The 16,078-nt window shown below is 28.8% G+C and overlaps 3 protein-coding genes across 5 annotated transcripts; 2 read left to right on the forward strand and 1 right to left on the reverse strand.

Moving 5' to 3' along the window:
* The first annotated feature begins 917 nt into the window (after window positions 1–917).
* On the forward strand, window positions 918–1,667 carry LOC119689283 (COX assembly mitochondrial protein homolog). Its single transcript, XM_038104076.1, has 3 exons — window positions 918–1,049; window positions 1,119–1,495; window positions 1,561–1,667. Exons 1-2 carry the CDS (start codon window positions 989–991, stop codon window positions 1,421–1,423), a joined length of 366 nt encoding a protein of 121 aa, XP_037960004.1. The 5' UTR covers window positions 918–988; the 3' UTR covers window positions 1,424–1,495; window positions 1,561–1,667.
* A 2,996-nt stretch (window positions 1,668–4,663) lies between these two features.
* LOC119687253 (tRNA-splicing endonuclease subunit Sen2) lies at window positions 4,664–6,150 on the reverse strand. Its single transcript, XM_038101513.1, has 2 exons — window positions 5,497–6,150; window positions 4,664–5,438 (listed from the first exon to the last, which is right to left on the reverse strand). The coding sequence occupies exons 1-2, from the start codon at window positions 5,963–5,965 to the stop codon at window positions 5,155–5,157; spliced, it is 753 nt and encodes a 250-aa protein (XP_037957441.1). The 5' UTR covers window positions 5,966–6,150; the 3' UTR covers window positions 4,664–5,154.
* Window positions 6,151–6,356: 206 nt separating this feature from the next.
* Window positions 6,357–13,259, forward strand: LOC119687254 (V-type proton ATPase subunit H). Of its 3 annotated transcripts, none has more exons than XM_038101514.1 (8): window positions 6,357–6,543; window positions 6,647–7,125; window positions 9,184–9,399; window positions 11,633–11,767; window positions 11,824–11,949; window positions 12,050–12,486; window positions 12,557–12,670; window positions 12,912–13,259. In XM_038101514.1, the coding sequence occupies exons 1-8, from the start codon at window positions 6,498–6,500 to the stop codon at window positions 12,991–12,993; spliced, it is 1,635 nt and encodes a 544-aa protein (XP_037957442.1). In that variant the 5' UTR covers window positions 6,357–6,497; the 3' UTR covers window positions 12,994–13,259. The 3 variants fall into 3 exon arrangements, with proteins under 3 accessions (XP_037957442.1, XP_037957443.1, XP_037957444.1); XM_038101515.1 differs by lacking the exon at window positions 9,184–9,399 and adding an exon at window positions 10,894–10,938 and having other exon boundaries at window positions 6,359–6,543; window positions 12,912–13,256; XM_038101516.1 differs by lacking the exon at window positions 9,184–9,399 and having other exon boundaries at window positions 6,361–6,543; window positions 12,912–13,254.
* The last annotated feature ends 2,819 nt before the right edge of the window (window positions 13,260–16,078 follow it).

Below are 16,078 nucleotides of genomic sequence, written 5' to 3' on the forward strand. Positions count from 1 at the left end.
TACTAATAAGTAATAATAAAATAATAATAATAGTAATAACAAAAAACCTCGATATAGAAAAAAATTTTCGTAGAAAGTCTTTGCATTGAATATTTTATATTTGTAGAATAATAAAAATTATAAATATCAGAGGTATTTAGGTATAAGTTGCTAATTATGTATATATTAAAATTATCAAATAAAAAGTTTTGTATAAAAACTATTAAAGAATAACTTTTAATAAGCATTAGATAAAAACTTCATTCTTATAATTAAAAATGAAATATTCTTTAAAAAAACACACTAATATAATGATAATTTATATGACAATAATTCCTTTTCCATATGCATATCGTTTAAAATGTTTAAAAAATAATTTTTTGTAAATACATTACATTATGATCAATATTTCTTAATTGCTTATAATATTTTTAAACTATTTTTATCATCAAAATATCTCCTCTTAAGTTTGCACAAACACTAGGATGAGTCAGCTCTGTGTGTTTGTTTCATTACACAGTACTTTTTCTAGTATCTATGACTCAGTCAGAGAGCACAATAGATCTTCCTAAGCAAATAACTGATTCATGTGTTTGAAATGTTTAAACGGAATTAAAATATCAGGATTCTTGCTTATTACAAATCTTTGCAAATATTTAAAATTTATTTTAATTAGTTTTTAAGTTGTTTTCCTGTAATGAGCAATATCACGGCAATGGTAATAACTTTATATAAAACTGAAGGATTTAATAACTGTTGTATTGATATGCTAATAATATATGCTGTGCTATAAAAATATTCATGATAGCAAATATGTTAAAAAACATCAGGTTTGATATAAATCTTAATATGCCATAAGTAAGCAATCAATTTTTAGTAGTTCGTAAATAAGTTTCAAAACTCTTGTGTTGGCAACTCTAATAATTTTTTTCAAAAGAAAACAGCTGTTTGTCTTCTGAGAAATATTTTTAAAAGTTTCTTCTGAGAAACTCTAATAATTTAAATAATTATGGCATTTGTACAGACAGAAGAGCAAAACACATTTAATCCAAGAAATCCACACGGCTTAGGTATTATAAAATATCATTGTGTATTGTCATTGAATTAATTAGAATTTTGTGTAAAAATGATGGTATTAGGTGACCCAGATGACAGAAATTTGCGTAAAGTTGAAATTGAAGTTCTAATACCAAAAATTATGCGTGACCGGGCAAGAGATCTATATTGCAGTAAGGAAGTAAAGGAGTTCGAAAACTGTTGCAAGGACAACAGTTTGGCTATGGTGTTTACGTGTCGGAAACAAAATAGCGAACTAAAAGCCTGTCTCACCAACTGGTATCAGAACGAAGCATTCAAAGCGGAGTGTAGGGAAATATATCTACAAGAGCGTTCCGAATATCGACGCACTGGCATACCAAAGAAACATCGTGTGGCTCGGATGTAATATTTTATTGAGTTGATCACTTTTAAAGCATTGCTCTTATAATCAATTATGAATGATTTTTATATGAATGCAGTAAGTTCGAATATTTTTGTTTTAATTTGTATGTTTGTTGATTTCAGTAATATTTTATTTTTCAGTTCTGTTCGTCAGTAGCTATTGCATTGGAATAAGCAATCCTTACTTGTTATCGTATTGTTAACTTGTACATACTTGAGACTTTAAAGTAAATAAAGTTTTATATTTACGACAATTGCGTTATTCGTAGTGATCGAGTGTAAGATAATATATGTGTAAAAAGATTAACTCTTGCAAGGAATCACTTACAATATATAATTGCTGTCGTTAGATTTTAATATATATTTGAAGAAAAAACCATATGAAAAGTTATGTAATTCAGTAATTATAAAGAAGCGAGTTTGATGAAAATTTATACATATTTCTTAGAGTTATTCAAAAATTGTTATCAACAATACTTCTAATATTCTTAAATTTAAATAAGTTATAAAAATCGAGAATATTCAGCTAGTCGTGTAATAAAAAACGCAAAACCTGTGACAATGAAGAAAAAAGTCTATGTTGAGATATAGCTTGGGTTACCACAACATGAAATCCTCAAACACTACTGTTCTTGTTTAGCGCGTAGCATAGAAAGAATGTTGACATTCGATTAATATCATCTGAACGATATCACATTTGTTTGCAGAACTTCTTTACCAATTTTATTACAATATTTAAAATCGATAAAAAAGTTAAACGTGCTATAATTCTGATTAGGAGTGCAGTCAGTATCATGTGGAATCACAAGTTTTTTCGGCTTCTAAATAACTTTTTGTTATAGTCTATCAAGGTCTATAAATCAAGGAACATGGGTAGAATAACAAGATGACTAAATGTGTTATGATAAATAAGCACCTAAAATAGCAAATCGAATATGTTTACCAAATATGTTTAGTAATAAAAAATTAGCAAAAAGCCAGTAATCAGAAAATTTCGCTTAAAACCAAACAAAACTAATAATATAAGCCTTGATTGTTAAGAAAGAAAAACTAATTTTTTGCGATACTGTACCAGCAGGACAGACAGACAAACTGCTAGTCGTTATTGTTCGTTATTAAATACTTGAAAATTAAAATTATTTCTTTTTTGTATTTGTGGTATACTTCAATATATTATATTTCTATATTCCATAATTTATAAAAATGCAAAATTTAGTTGAACTTACAGAATAAATAGAAAAACATAATATTAATTGTTACTGCTATTTTGATCAATGCCTTTACTACGGATATTGACCAATGCCTTTAATTGGTATAGTTCTATGTCTCCACTGTGCGCAATACCATTATAAACTGGGAAACAAATACAAATAATATTTGTCTCTATTTTAGAAATTTTGTTTTTTTAAATTAATTTATTATAATATGTACAATAATAGTTTTCATTTATACTTCAAATCAACTTATAAAACGTAATACAAATAATTGAAAATGGAGTACAGCTCTTCTCTGTACCAAAGATTTAACTAGTGGTGGTTGGTTGGTTACAGTAGCAAGCCATCAGATAACTTCCATGTACCTCAATTAGCGATTTTTCAACCTTTTGCCACCACATTTCTCGCAAGAACTCCTTATATAAAAAAGTATACCCTAAATTCATTCCGTCAAACTTAGATAATTTAATAGGTCTTTCGTCTTTACCGATGAACAGTTTGATAAACTGTCAAATAACTATCTTCCTAGAAATCTAGGACGCTAAAGCTGGACATTCACATAAAAAGTGTCAAATGGTTTCTCTTCCCAACAGGTTTCCGCAACAGGTTTCTTATACACCAATGATCAAAAAAAACTGCAGTAAGCCTTGCAGTGTTGACACGGTCTCTTTTGATGAGTTTCCAGGATTTCGTTTTATTATAGATGGGCTATGTTAACTTGGAAGTTGCATATGACCTAAATGCCTTTCATCTGGCAAGCTAAAGAAAGTGGAGTTAATTACTCTTTTAATGGTCTCTAGGGTAATATAAAACAGTACTGTCAGGACACATCTAAGGAAGCAGCAGAGTGGGATAAACTTTCATCTTTCCTGTTCCCTTCGATGTTTCTATGTATAGGAACCCAGATAAGGGCGATGTTAGCCAACCGGTTCAGCTCGTCGATTGCCTCTCTACATTTTTTCACTATTTTTAATTTTGTTGTGAAAGATTCAAAAGCTTTGATTGCTGCCGGGCTGTAAATGAAAATATCATCACTGCATCTGTCCTTGATGTGACTTGAAATTTGTAGACAAGTTTTTCAAATTGCTTAAATTTCAGCCTTAAAAACCGTGCTCTCATGAGGTAGTTTAAGAGAATTGTTTATGTTTTCAGATGGCGCGATGGTCCCTGCTCCTACCCTGCAGTTAATTTTCAAGCCATCCGTGTAGATTGCAATATCGTTACTTGTCTCAAAGGTTTTTCTTCTCCATTCATTTTTTAAAGGAAATATTGTCTGAAAATTTCATTTAATATTTAATTAGTACTTTATGCATCAGTATAATAGACATAATAGATCTCTATCCCTAGGTCTAAGAGATTATTAATCCTGAAATTATCTTGAACACCTGTCTGGGATTATTTTTACACCTTTCGTTCACGATTTTTTGATATTAATTCTACTGTTATTTTTCTCCGATGGCATTAGTTTTATTTTTACTTGATAGTCTTAACAGTAATGAAAAAGTCGATCTGTAGTAGTAATAACTAATAGGACTATATCTGATTTTTTTAGACTTGTTTCAATATTGCTTAGAATTGTGGTTAGGCTTTAAAAATTAAATCTTAAATAACACGCATAATAACTATGGTTCTCAATTTTGTCTGTCTGTCCTAAAACTTGTAACATATTTTCATTCAAAAGTTATAGTTAAGCTATTCTTAATATATATATATATATATATACATATATATACATATACACTTGGTTGTCGTATTTTTATAAATATTTCTGTACAATTTTATTAATCTATATGAAAACTTTGAAGTAAGATTTCACGAATGGATAAAAAAAGGGTTATAAGGAATGGTAAACTTTGAAAATAACATATACAAATTTGAATAACTAATATTGTAGTTTATTTATAATAAACTTGAAAGGGCTTAACGTTTTTACTTAATTTCCAAATCTAAACTTATATAAAATAATAAAAAAAATCGTAGTTTTATGCTATATTGTTAAAATATTGTCCGCTTTTATTGTTAATCATTTAAAGGTAGTGGCTTCTTGATATGCCTGCTGTTAATATATTGTTGCATTAGTACTTTCCTTGAATTGGAAGTTATGGGCAAACAAAACTAATCAGTTGTTATGATCTTTATTATTAAATTAAATACAGTTATTTTTTAAAAATAATGCCTGTTAATGGAGTTTTTTATTCTTGTTTCACGCGGTTTCGAACAGTTATAAAATCCGCCGCTCTGAAGAAACCTCATAAAGTAGTAACTCCTTATCGATTTGACTGGCGAAGTTTTCATAGTAAATAACTTTAATTTAAAATAAATAAAAATGTAATTTCAAAAAAAAAATTAGGTTTTTATAAAAAAATTCTTTAACAGTTTATTAAAATCTTTTAATAACAAAAAATGACTGATTCTTGCAATATTTTTTTTTTTTTGCTGTTTTTGATAAACATCAAAATGATTTCGATTTTTATAAAAATTTATTATCATTAAAATCTGTATATTTAAATAATTGCGGTGATCACCTTTTATTATTATTAGAATTGATTATGCTAAGAACTTTTAAAAAGTTAAATTTACGACGCACTACTTCTGAAATTTGTAGGCCTTGAAAATCTTCTATAGATTTTATTTCAGAATTAGTTGTTTTGCTGACTTCCAAATGTAAGACATCCTTGTTATTTATATCTGCAATACGTTGCACTCTGTAGTTGGCCTTTAAGATTGCTATTGAAGATGAATCGAATTTTGTCACTAGAACTATGAAACTTGCATGAAAATATTCTGGCCCTGTTCTGTAAATAGCTATATAATAATGATTAATATGCAAGAAAATAGTTAGTTCACATTAATTTGAACTTACCATATTTGCCTCCATAGTTGACATCAGATTTCACAATCCAACCTTTTGATTTCAAATATAAATAAGCAGCAAAATTTTCAATAAAATTTTCATCCACCTTTAAGCAAATAGATAAAAAATTTGAAAAAGTTAACAACTGTTCTTTTGTATCGTAAATTTCTAGAGCTTTTAAGACGTGTGCAAGGTAAAATGCTTCCTCAATTTCCAATATTAAGTATTTTTTGACTTTACGTCGACTAGTTCGTAAAGACTTGCTATAACCAAACTTGCCATTTTGTTGCAGTATAGTTCTTCCAGTTTTACCAGAAATCTCAACGGATAAACCATTGAAGATGCCACGAATTGTTTTATCAGCCAGTGGTGGAAATAATTGCATGTGTTTTTCGAATTTTGCAATCTTTTCCATTGACACTTTGTTGATCATTTTTGTCTTGTTTAAAAGTTCATTATAATCTATATATCCTTGCATTATATATTCAATTAATTGAAGAAATAACAAAAGTTTTTTGGTTTTAAGTGAAGCCGCTAAATGCACAAACTTATGTGTTTTGATTTTTTATGACAATTTTTCGTCTTGTTTATTTCGCTGCGTTCTGAAAGACTAAATTTATTGACAGCGAATTTAACAATTAGGCAATTAATGTTTTTATTCTTCAGCAAGACCATAAAAGATAGTAGATAATATTAATTAAAGGAAATTTTGTTGAATATATTATTGTTTTTATATAAAAATAATAAATAAATTATTTTTGCAGATATAAAATTTTTCTGAATTTTTTGTATTGTTTTCAGCGCGAGTATTCGTTACTTTGTTTGCGGCGAAGTAAAGCAAAGCAAATCAATAAAGTCACAAGACCTGTCAGCTGAATTTTATTTCGTCGCAGTACAGAGCAAGTTTTTTCTGTTTTGCAGTTTTCTTGGATTGAATTGAATTGTGAAAAAGAGTTTGTATTATTTCATTATTTTCTGTATTAACTTAAAAGCAAAAAAAATCCTTTACAATGTCTGAAGTAAACGATCTAATGAATCTTCCGGATGAAAACATTGGTAAGCTAGAAATAGTTTTGTTTTGTATAATTTTTTATTGTTTTCTTTTATATCAAAAATTTACTTAATTTTATTACATTACATATTCATTGCCAAATATTAGACATGATCGCAGCTACTTCCGTGCTGCAACAACAAGCTGCTGATATCCGCAGCAGGACCGTTAATTGGTCTTCCTATATGCAATCGCAAATGATTTCCCAGGAGGATTACCAATGCATTAGCTCCCTGGATAAAGGAAAAGCCGTTTATTTCGAGCAAAATCCTCAACAGACTGTTAAAACCTTCCTTAACTTGCTTTCACATGTGTCTAAGGATTCGACAATACAATATATTCTTGTCATGGTTGACGATTTGTTGCAGGAGGATCGCAACCGTGTTGATTACTTCCATGAATATGCTGCCAAACGCAAAGAAAGTGTTTGGGGACCTTTTCTTAACCTATTGAATCGTCAAGATGGTTTCATAGTAAATATGACCTCACGTATTGTTGCCAAAATTGCATGCTGGGGCCACGAACTTATGCCAAAGTCCGATCTAAACTTCTATTTACAATTCCTTAAGGACCAGCTGACTATGCACGTGAGTTGAAAATGTACTGATTGTATAGAATGGGTGATAGTGGTATGTGTAAAAAAGTTTGCAGCGTTTTATGTTTGTACATATTTTATTTGCTTTACATAATTGCATTATATAATTAATCATTTAAGTTTGCATTACATAAATGAATTTCAAAAGTTCTATTTTTTTTATTTTTTTTTGTGATTTAAGTATGATCAAAACAATTCATTGTAAAATATCATTTATCAAGTCCTGTATCAGTTGACACTTTCATAATTTATTAATTTTATTTATTATTTAACTTTGTTATTAAATATGATCTTATTATTAAATATGTTATTAAATATGATCTTATTAAGTTCAATTAAGCATGCATTTATCAAAAACATATTTTCCAACAATTCATATGTAAGTTTCATTAGTAATAATAGAATATTTATAAAGAAATTGCCTATATTCATTACGGTATGCGAGCAAAACACTTGTTAGCGTTTGGAATGTATAAGTATGCCTCATCGTTTGGGTTTATTTGTTCAGTTTGTTCATAATAAGATTTTGTTTTATTAAAATGCAAATTTGAGTTACTTTTTATTAGCTACTTTGCTTTAATTTTGCCAATATTTAAAAAGTTTTTATTGCTTCCAGCTTATAAGCTGGATGATCGTTAATTTGATACTTGCAGTGAGCACTGATAAAAAAAGTTTACCAGTCGTAAGATATTGCTTATAAGCAGAGTCATTAATTTATAAAATATGAGGTCATATATGAGGTCTTCTCGGAACAGCACAAAGAAAGTCTATATAAGGGTTTAATTAGTACTCATTGTATGAACTCTTCTTTCTGTCGTCACCTCATTTAAGCGCTTTAAATTTTGTTTCTAAAAAGATGTAATCCAAAAGGTATTTATTTTCTAACCTAGCAATTTTTTAAATATAACCTATATAGTTTGATTGCAAAATTCAAATATTTCTGACAAAACATACAACAAATTCAAATATTTTAGAAGACGTTTTTGTGTTGTAACATGTAGTACTTAAGAATATTTTGATAAAACCATCTTTTGGTAACTACTAATATTCTTACATTCTATTGAAGTAAAAAGCAATTCCAGTCAGCGGAAGTTACAAAAGGTTATTGCCTTTTAACATGCTTTAGAAGTGGTAAACTTTCAATTAAATCGGTAGTTTAATAGTAAGTGATTGCTTAATGTAAAATGTTGATGGAGATGGCATTTGAATTCAAGAGATTTTATTGAACTTGTCGATAGTCTCAATTTAGATATCTTTTTCTATGAAAAGTACAATAATTTATTTTGATATAATAATAATGTAAAACGTTCTAAGTACTTAATCTACTTTTATATTTATTTAGCTAATTAAGAATGCAGTGCCTTCACACACAACGTTATATTCCTGTAGATATATTAATACATTTAGTAGTATAAGAAGAAGTAAATGAAAGAGCATCCATTTTCTGAAGATATCATCTTCGTTCTATCTTAACAATGATAAATACAATGCAGTTCATTTAAATCCGAGTTTATGTGTTTATTATATATTATATATATATATTTCGATTTTAGTTCAAGGGTCTTCCTAACAATCTTTTGCATTTTGAAGTATAAATACTAATAAGTTACTGGTTATTTCCATAAGATTTAACTGCCTTTTCTTGCATGCGCCGGAATCCGATTTCTTGAGATCTGTTGCTTGGGTTTGTACACTGTAACAAATAGTTATGAAAATCAAAATACTAACCTAAAATTCAAGATATAAAATTACTTCAATTCTACTAATAATAAACGATTCGGTAAGCGAATATTGTATGAACTTCCCACACTAATACAAAATTTTTGACAATGATGTCAGTGCCTTTCAATAATTGAATTTAAATGATTTAAATATATGTCACCTATATATTGTATTACTCATTACATATAATGTATATAATAGACTAACAACGTTTTCAAGAACATCTACTCCACTTGAGTATTTGAGATATATATTTGTAAATATTCTTTTTTTACAAGTATATATTTCAAATGTACTCACAAGTGATTTTATGGTTATTGGTGCCTAGGCTTCAGCCTATGTCAAAGAAATGGCTAATCGGGCGAAACGTGTGCAGACCGTTATAGTACATCATCATGCGCATAGTATTGCACACGGACTGGGGACCTTGTTTAATCCACATAACTCGTCGAACCATAACGCACACCGTCATGCCCAAGCATACGAACACTATCGCGACATGACAGATCAACAAGTCGGCGAAGATGGCAAACTCTCTATTCCGGTAGTGTTTCTTTTAAAAATAATAAGATTTTAGAATTAAGTTTCCTGAATTAAAAGTTGTTTGAGCTGCCAACATCCGTTTGATTAGTAAACTCCTTAAAGTTCATATAAGAAATTTTCAAATTCAGTATGAATTTATAAGTTGCATAGAATTATTTCCCAACTGTTATATGTGAAAATTTTGGAGAAGTTTTTACTGGATATTAGGCATTTCTTCTTTAAAATTTAAGTCATAAATTAAATTAATTATTAATAAATATATAACTAACAATCTTACTAATTATCTGAATTGTAATTAATATTATTATATAGCTTATAATCTGCCTTTGATGTTGTGGACGAATGTGTTAAAAATGTTTTAATAATAAACGACTCATACTCTAATTTTGTCTAAATTTTGAACTTGAGACACTTCTACATTCAGAAATATAATCAAGTTTTACAAATTGTCAAAAATTATGCCGTAAGAGCTAGTATTGTTTTAATCCATATTGTTCTACTGTCATTATGATCGATAAAACTGTAGAAAAGTAGTCAGTAGTGAATAATAATTTCAAAACTTGACAGTGAGGTGATTAGGCAATCAAGTTTTCCAAAGTAAAATGCATTCGTTGGAAATATCTCATTCTCAAATTCCAAATATTATTTTGTTTAATTATCATTTCAGAACCATTTGATTTGAATTAAGCTATACTCCTCTTAAGCAGAAATTGGGTTTATTGTACATCCTAACAGCGTCCTGAATACTTAAGTCTTCTTGGTTAATGATTTAAAGTTTTGTTAGGGTTCCCGCTGAATTAAAAAATAAATTAATCATTAATATCCGAACTAGGTTGCGATTAAATTCTGAAGATGTGAGTAAAGCCCAGACCTGTTTGCTTGGTTATTGATTTAATAATTTATTATTTCTCAATACCATTAACAAGAGACATTGGAATTTAGTCGTTTAAAGTTAAAAACATAACCATTGAATTGGATCGCTACAATTTCCATAGAGTTGTGAGCACAAAAATGATCTAGAAAAATTTTGACTTGCTGCGTTGATGGTTTGAGGATTTTTAGAATTTTTAGAATTTTTGGAATTTTTTAATATAACTGAATATAACTTTTTCAATATTATCATTAAGGTTGAGATGTCCAGAGGTTGACACCTCCGGATTAACTTTTTAATATCGTACAGATGAATTTCGTACATTACTTTCGATCTATGTGTACTCTTTGGTGCACCAAAAATTTTTCAAAATTTTTTGATGTTTTTGTTGTACGTACATGTTATTAAAAGGATTTATAAATATATTTGATATATTTATACATAGTTTAAAATATATTTAACTTAGTGTTAAAAAACCCAAATTAAGTATATAAAAAGTTATTTTATACTTTGTGCCCAATAAAAAACTTGAATGTTTTACACATTTATATAAATATATTATGTATTTACATGTCTATGTTTAATTAAATATATATAAAAACTCAATGTTAGTACTTTTTGTAGATGCACTCTATGCCCCCAGACGACGATTTGAAAGGTATGTTAAAGGTAAAAGTATTGTCAACCTTATTAAAAAATAAACATCATAAACATAAACATTTTTAAATATTTTTGAAAATTTTTGACAGTGTATACGTACGGTTTGTGTAAACTGCAATTTAAAAACAAATAATTGTGTAGGATTAATAGGAAAGTAATTGTTAATAGCTCCTTTAAACAATGTTTGGTCGTGTCTGCTCTTGGTTCAATCAAATATCTCTGAAATAGACAATTTGTATTGTCGTTTTTGGCTGTCAATGAAATTCTAAAAATTTACTCCTTTCTTTCAAGATCATGATGAAGGGTCTTTTAACTATAAGATGACCTAGGTCAATTACGTCAGTTCATATAGATGCTGGAGTGTTAACCATTGTATATATATAATAATTTTTTCAAGCTTTTTGGTATATTTGGTGTCTGCTTATAAAATTACTTTTGGTTTTGGTTTTAAAATTTTTTTCATAAATGGTTTTGGTTGTCAAATTAAATTTATTTCACATATATAGATTCCGTTAAATTGTAAATAATATAATAATTTTCTAAAACAGTCTTTTGTTAATTCTCAATATATAAGTTACAAATGCTTCGTATATAATTTATAAAAGTTAGGAAAAATGTATTACTGATACCTACTAACCTATAGTTCATTATACGACATTAATAGATCAGTAGTTTTAATATATATATTGCAATTATACTATAGACAAATGAATATATACAATCTGTCGGCCGCTGCCTCCAAATGATGCTTCGTATTGATGAGTATCGTTTTGCCTTCGTTTCTGTTGATGGTATCAGTACGTTGATCAGTATTTTGTCGTCTCATGTTAACTTCCAAGTAAGTACCTGATAGCACAGATAATGAATATGCATATTTATAAATTTTAACAATAGGTACAGTATCAATTGGTCTTCTGTTTATGGGTCCTGACATTTAATCCTCTATTGGCTACAAAGATGAATAAATTTAGCGTCATTCCGATACTAGCTGATATACTTAATGACTGCGCTAAGGAAAAGGTATGGAACTTTTTTAAATACATTAATATTTAAATAATAAAAATATTATATTCAATATAAATAAATAATAGTAATTTAATAATAAATTTTATATGCTTAGGTGACCCGCATAATTTTGGCTGTATTCCGTAATTTAATTGAGAAACCTACGGATCCACAAGTAGCGAAAGAACATTGTATTGCCATGGTGCAGTGTAAAGTTTTGAAGCAACTATCTATTTTTGAACAACGTCGTTTCGATGATGAGGATATAACTGCTGATGTTGAATTTTTAACTGAAAAACTACAAAACTCAGTTCAAGACTTGAGTTCATTCGATGAATATGCAAGTGAGTTGCGTAGTGCACGCTTGGAATGGTCACCAGTTCATAAGTCAGCCAAATTCTGGCGTGAAAATGCACATCGTCTCAATGAAAAGAACTATGAATTGTTACGCATTTTGGTACATCTCTTGGAAACATCCAGAGATCCCATCATACTTTCTGTTGCATGCTTCGATATCGGCGAGTACGTGCGTCACTATCCCAGAGGAAAGCAGTAAGTTTATTTGTGTATTTTTTTTCTAATTATTGTATGTGTGGTTCTTATCCCTAAAATTTCTTTATAGTGTCTTAGAGCAATTGGGTGGCAAACAAATTGTAATGCAACTTTTAGGACATGATGAACCAAATGTACGCTACGAAGCCCTATTGGCTGTACAAAAACTAATGGTGCACAATTGGTAATTATATGAGCATTATTTATAGTAGATTTTTAATTTTTATTTTATTTATTGTGCTTTCCATTCACATGATTGCAATTAATTTAATTCTTTAATTCTTAATTTTTTTAATTCGATTTAGGCGTCACATTCGCAAATGATTCAAAATCAAGCAAATCAAATCTCAAATTTTTAGAATAAGAAATACATATTTCTCCACAAAAGTTATTTTATTGATATTTTCTTAAAAAAATTTTTTTAGGGAATATCTTGGCAAACAATTGGAGAAAGATAGTGAAACTCAGACCAAACAAGGAGCAGCGCCAATTAGCGGCAAGGCTTAAATATGCTTATATCTGGAACAGTTACAACTAAATCCGGACGGCATTACTATTGTGCACACTAAATTTGCTGCTATACAAAAGCCTATATACTTTGAAAATCGAAGTTCATTTAGTTATAAATATATAAAATCTTTCAAATTAAATCAATTTTGAAAACAAAAATGACACAGTATTCTCTATTCTGTATCTTGTCTTTAACTTTAACTTTAACTAAATTGGATCATTCCAAAAAGACCGTTTTTTCTTATTTTAACAAAACTTATTTCAATTTATTGCAATTAGTAGAAATTATATTGTTGATTGTTTGATGTTATTATTATACCATTGTTGCTATATGTCTTATTTTATTTTTTGTTTTTAAATAATAGTTCTATTCATATGTTTATTTATAAAAGGAAAAACAATAATAATTATGCCAGCATTAATTTTTAAAAAGTTGAATCATTTTCAAATGTTCGTTAATATATAAATATGTAAAATACAACTTCAAACTATATTATAAATAAATTTAAAAATAAATGAATTAATGAAATTTATTCAATACAAATCTAAAATTTCAAATTTATTTAAAATTTAGTAATAATTAAAAATAAAACTAATATACCACAAACATTTCGATTCTACAATTGAATTGTAATATCTAGTCAAATCAGATTTCATTTTAAGGACCATTTTTTATAAACTAATTTTTGCTTGAGACTAAATAACGGAACGATCCGTCTTTGAAGAAATAGAGACATACCTCAAAACCGATCGATTGAAATGAATTTCAGTTTCTGAAGACATTTTCAAACAAATATATTAAATATCTTCAATTACATTTTGCGTCGTGTCTTCAAGACTGGATAGATGTATCCATGAAAAAATAGGCGTTCGTAGCTGAATCTTTGTTATGTTAATGTTAGATTTTCTCTTCCAAATGTTCAGTCTGTGTTATTGTTTGTGTAAGTATCTAGTGAAGCGGACAGTTTTGGAGTCATTAAAGATGTCATTAAAGACAATTTGAGAAACTAAGATTTTTGCAGGTCGAAATATCAAATTGTGTTTGGTTGTGTTAGTGTGAAAAATATGTGTGTTAGAAACAAAGCGACAAACAAAAATTACTCTCTAAAAGTATCTTATTATTCCTGTCCTACTGTGTGGTGCAAAAGCTTAGACAATTATCAAGAGTGAGGAGGCGTTAAGAGCACTTGAGAGATTTCCGAAAGATCTGTTGTCCATTATGCGTTTGCAATGAGTATCGAATTAAATGAAACGATGAGCTCTATGAGCTGTGCCTCGACGTTGACATTGTTAAGCGCATAAAAATTTATCGGTTTCACTGGCTAGCTCATGTCATGCAGGTGGAGGAAAATGCTCTAGCTAGAAAGGTGTCATTCTATACCCGCTAATGAAAAACGCTATAGAGGATTCCCACTTCTTTAAAGGAAGAATCACGTGACCTACGATTACAAAAGTAATCTGGTTTATTCTTTGACTACTTTTGTCGGAGTTCCACCTCATGTATCAATACCCATTATTGGGCAGACAATTGTCTCAAAACCTTTGGAGCCCTTTTCTAATTGACCTGACACAGCTACCATCCTTTAAAATGGTAGCTGTGTGCACAGTGAAGTTTATAGATTTATATAGTTGGTTATAGTTGATTCCTTTCCTACTTTGAGTAGGGAAGTCCCGTATTCTTAGAGTAACGCTGATACTTAAGACTTCCAACATATCTTTAAGACGATGTTTTAAGATTGAATCCCATCACCAAACAGTAAGGTCATAAATATTCCATGATATCTTTAACGGCATGCATATTTTCGACTAGAGTTACCGTAGTATGTGATGTCTGTTATCTGCTACTCACTCTCTACCTTTGTAATTGTTAGACAATTATTAATATAAATTTATTCGCTAATGCAAACGAAACTCCATATCTAATGAAATTAATCTGATTTTAAACAATGGCAAGCATTTCAGCTGTTCTAGTCATACGAGTTCCATCTGGTTTGTAAAGTTAAGTTCACTGAAATATGGTAGTTATATCAGAAGTGAGTGCGATTACAAGTTTGGCAAAAATTGGAATACTTGGAAAGAATATATTGTTAATATGCTTATCTCGATTCAATGTGTTTATACGCTAAAAATTGTGTATTAAATTTTTTAGTTTCAATATTAACATACATAATATACTAAGTTGCTGCAAACTAGCACTATTTATTTTTTATTATTGCATATGTAGATGTGTTTGGGTAGATTGAGTAAAGTAATTTACTTCTTGCTTGACATTAATACATTAATTTAGTTGAAGATATTTTTATTATATGGTATTCGTAGATGTGGTAGGATTTTTTTTTTGTTATTTCCATTTTTCACATTCTTTTATGCTTTTGCCTGGAACTTGTCGCTTTTCAAAGAAGTTTAAATGACGTGTTACAACAAATCCCTATATCAACATCAAGTGTGCTATGCTATAGCATTTTATTTAATTTTATGCTACAATTTACTATAAATAGATGTTTGATTCAGTTAAGTAGTTGAATTATTTTAATATATCTTGTTTTAATTTGCAGAAGCTACAGAACTTGCAGACATCGTTAATTTTATTTGCTTAAATAATAATCCCTACAATTTGGAAATCTATCAAAATATTAAGGAAGATGCTAAAATAAAAAAACTACCGTTCATAAATTTGTTTTGAACAGTAACGTAGTTGCTATTTTTGGTGCTGTTGCCTAGCTTTGCATTAATTTTTATTCAAAATTTTTGTTATGTTCAGTGTTGATTTTTGCAATATTTTTGGTGATGCTCACTAGCGCTATTGTTCATGTTTGTGAAATGGTTCTTCTATTCATCTTTAATACACATCACATTTTGTTAGTTTTGGTTGCTGCTAACTAGCACTTTTAGTTTTGTTCATTAAATTTTGTATGCGCAATATATGGGTTGACTTGAGCGTTTAATGTGTGGGTAGGCGGAGTAAAGAGGTTTACTTCTTGATTGGCATTAATACATTAATTTAGCTGGTGATCTTTTTATTATTTTTATAGATTTTGTTGAGGTCGTTTATTGCCACTTTCATTGTTCATATTTTTTTGTG

This window comes from Teleopsis dalmanni, chromosome X, assembly GCF_002237135.1.
Source record: "Teleopsis dalmanni isolate 2A chromosome X, ASM223713v2, whole genome shotgun sequence".
NCBI lineage: Eukaryota > Metazoa > Arthropoda > Insecta > Diptera > Diopsidae > Teleopsis > Teleopsis dalmanni.

Excerpts from the sequence above, each read along its gene's own strand:
- LOC119687254 (XM_038101514.1), top strand. The coding sequence starts at position 6,498 with ATGTCTGAAGTAAACGATCTAATGAATCTTCCGGATGAAAACATTG. Across the intron at positions 6,544-6,646 it reads TCTTCCGGATGAAAACATTG|ACATGATCGCAGCTACTTCC; the intron begins GTAAGCTAGAAA and ends GCCAAATATTAG. Across the intron at positions 7,126-9,183 it reads AGGACCAGCTGACTATGCAC|GCTTCAGCCTATGTCAAAGA; the intron begins GTGAGTTGAAAA and ends ATTGGTGCCTAG.
- LOC119689283 (XM_038104076.1), top strand. The coding sequence starts at position 989 with ATGGCATTTGTACAGACAGAAGAGCAAAACACATTTAATCCAAGAAAT. Across the intron at positions 1,050-1,118 it reads AAGAAATCCACACGGCTTAG|GTGACCCAGATGACAGAAAT; the intron begins GTATTATAAAAT and ends TGATGGTATTAG.
- LOC119687253 (XM_038101513.1), bottom strand. The coding sequence starts at position 5,965 with ATGCAAGGATATATAGATTATAATGAACTTTTAAACAAGACAAAAATG. Across the intron at positions 5,439-5,496 it reads CAACTATGGAGGCAAATATG|CTATTTACAGAACAGGGCCA; the intron begins GTAAGTTCAAAT and ends ATTATTATATAG.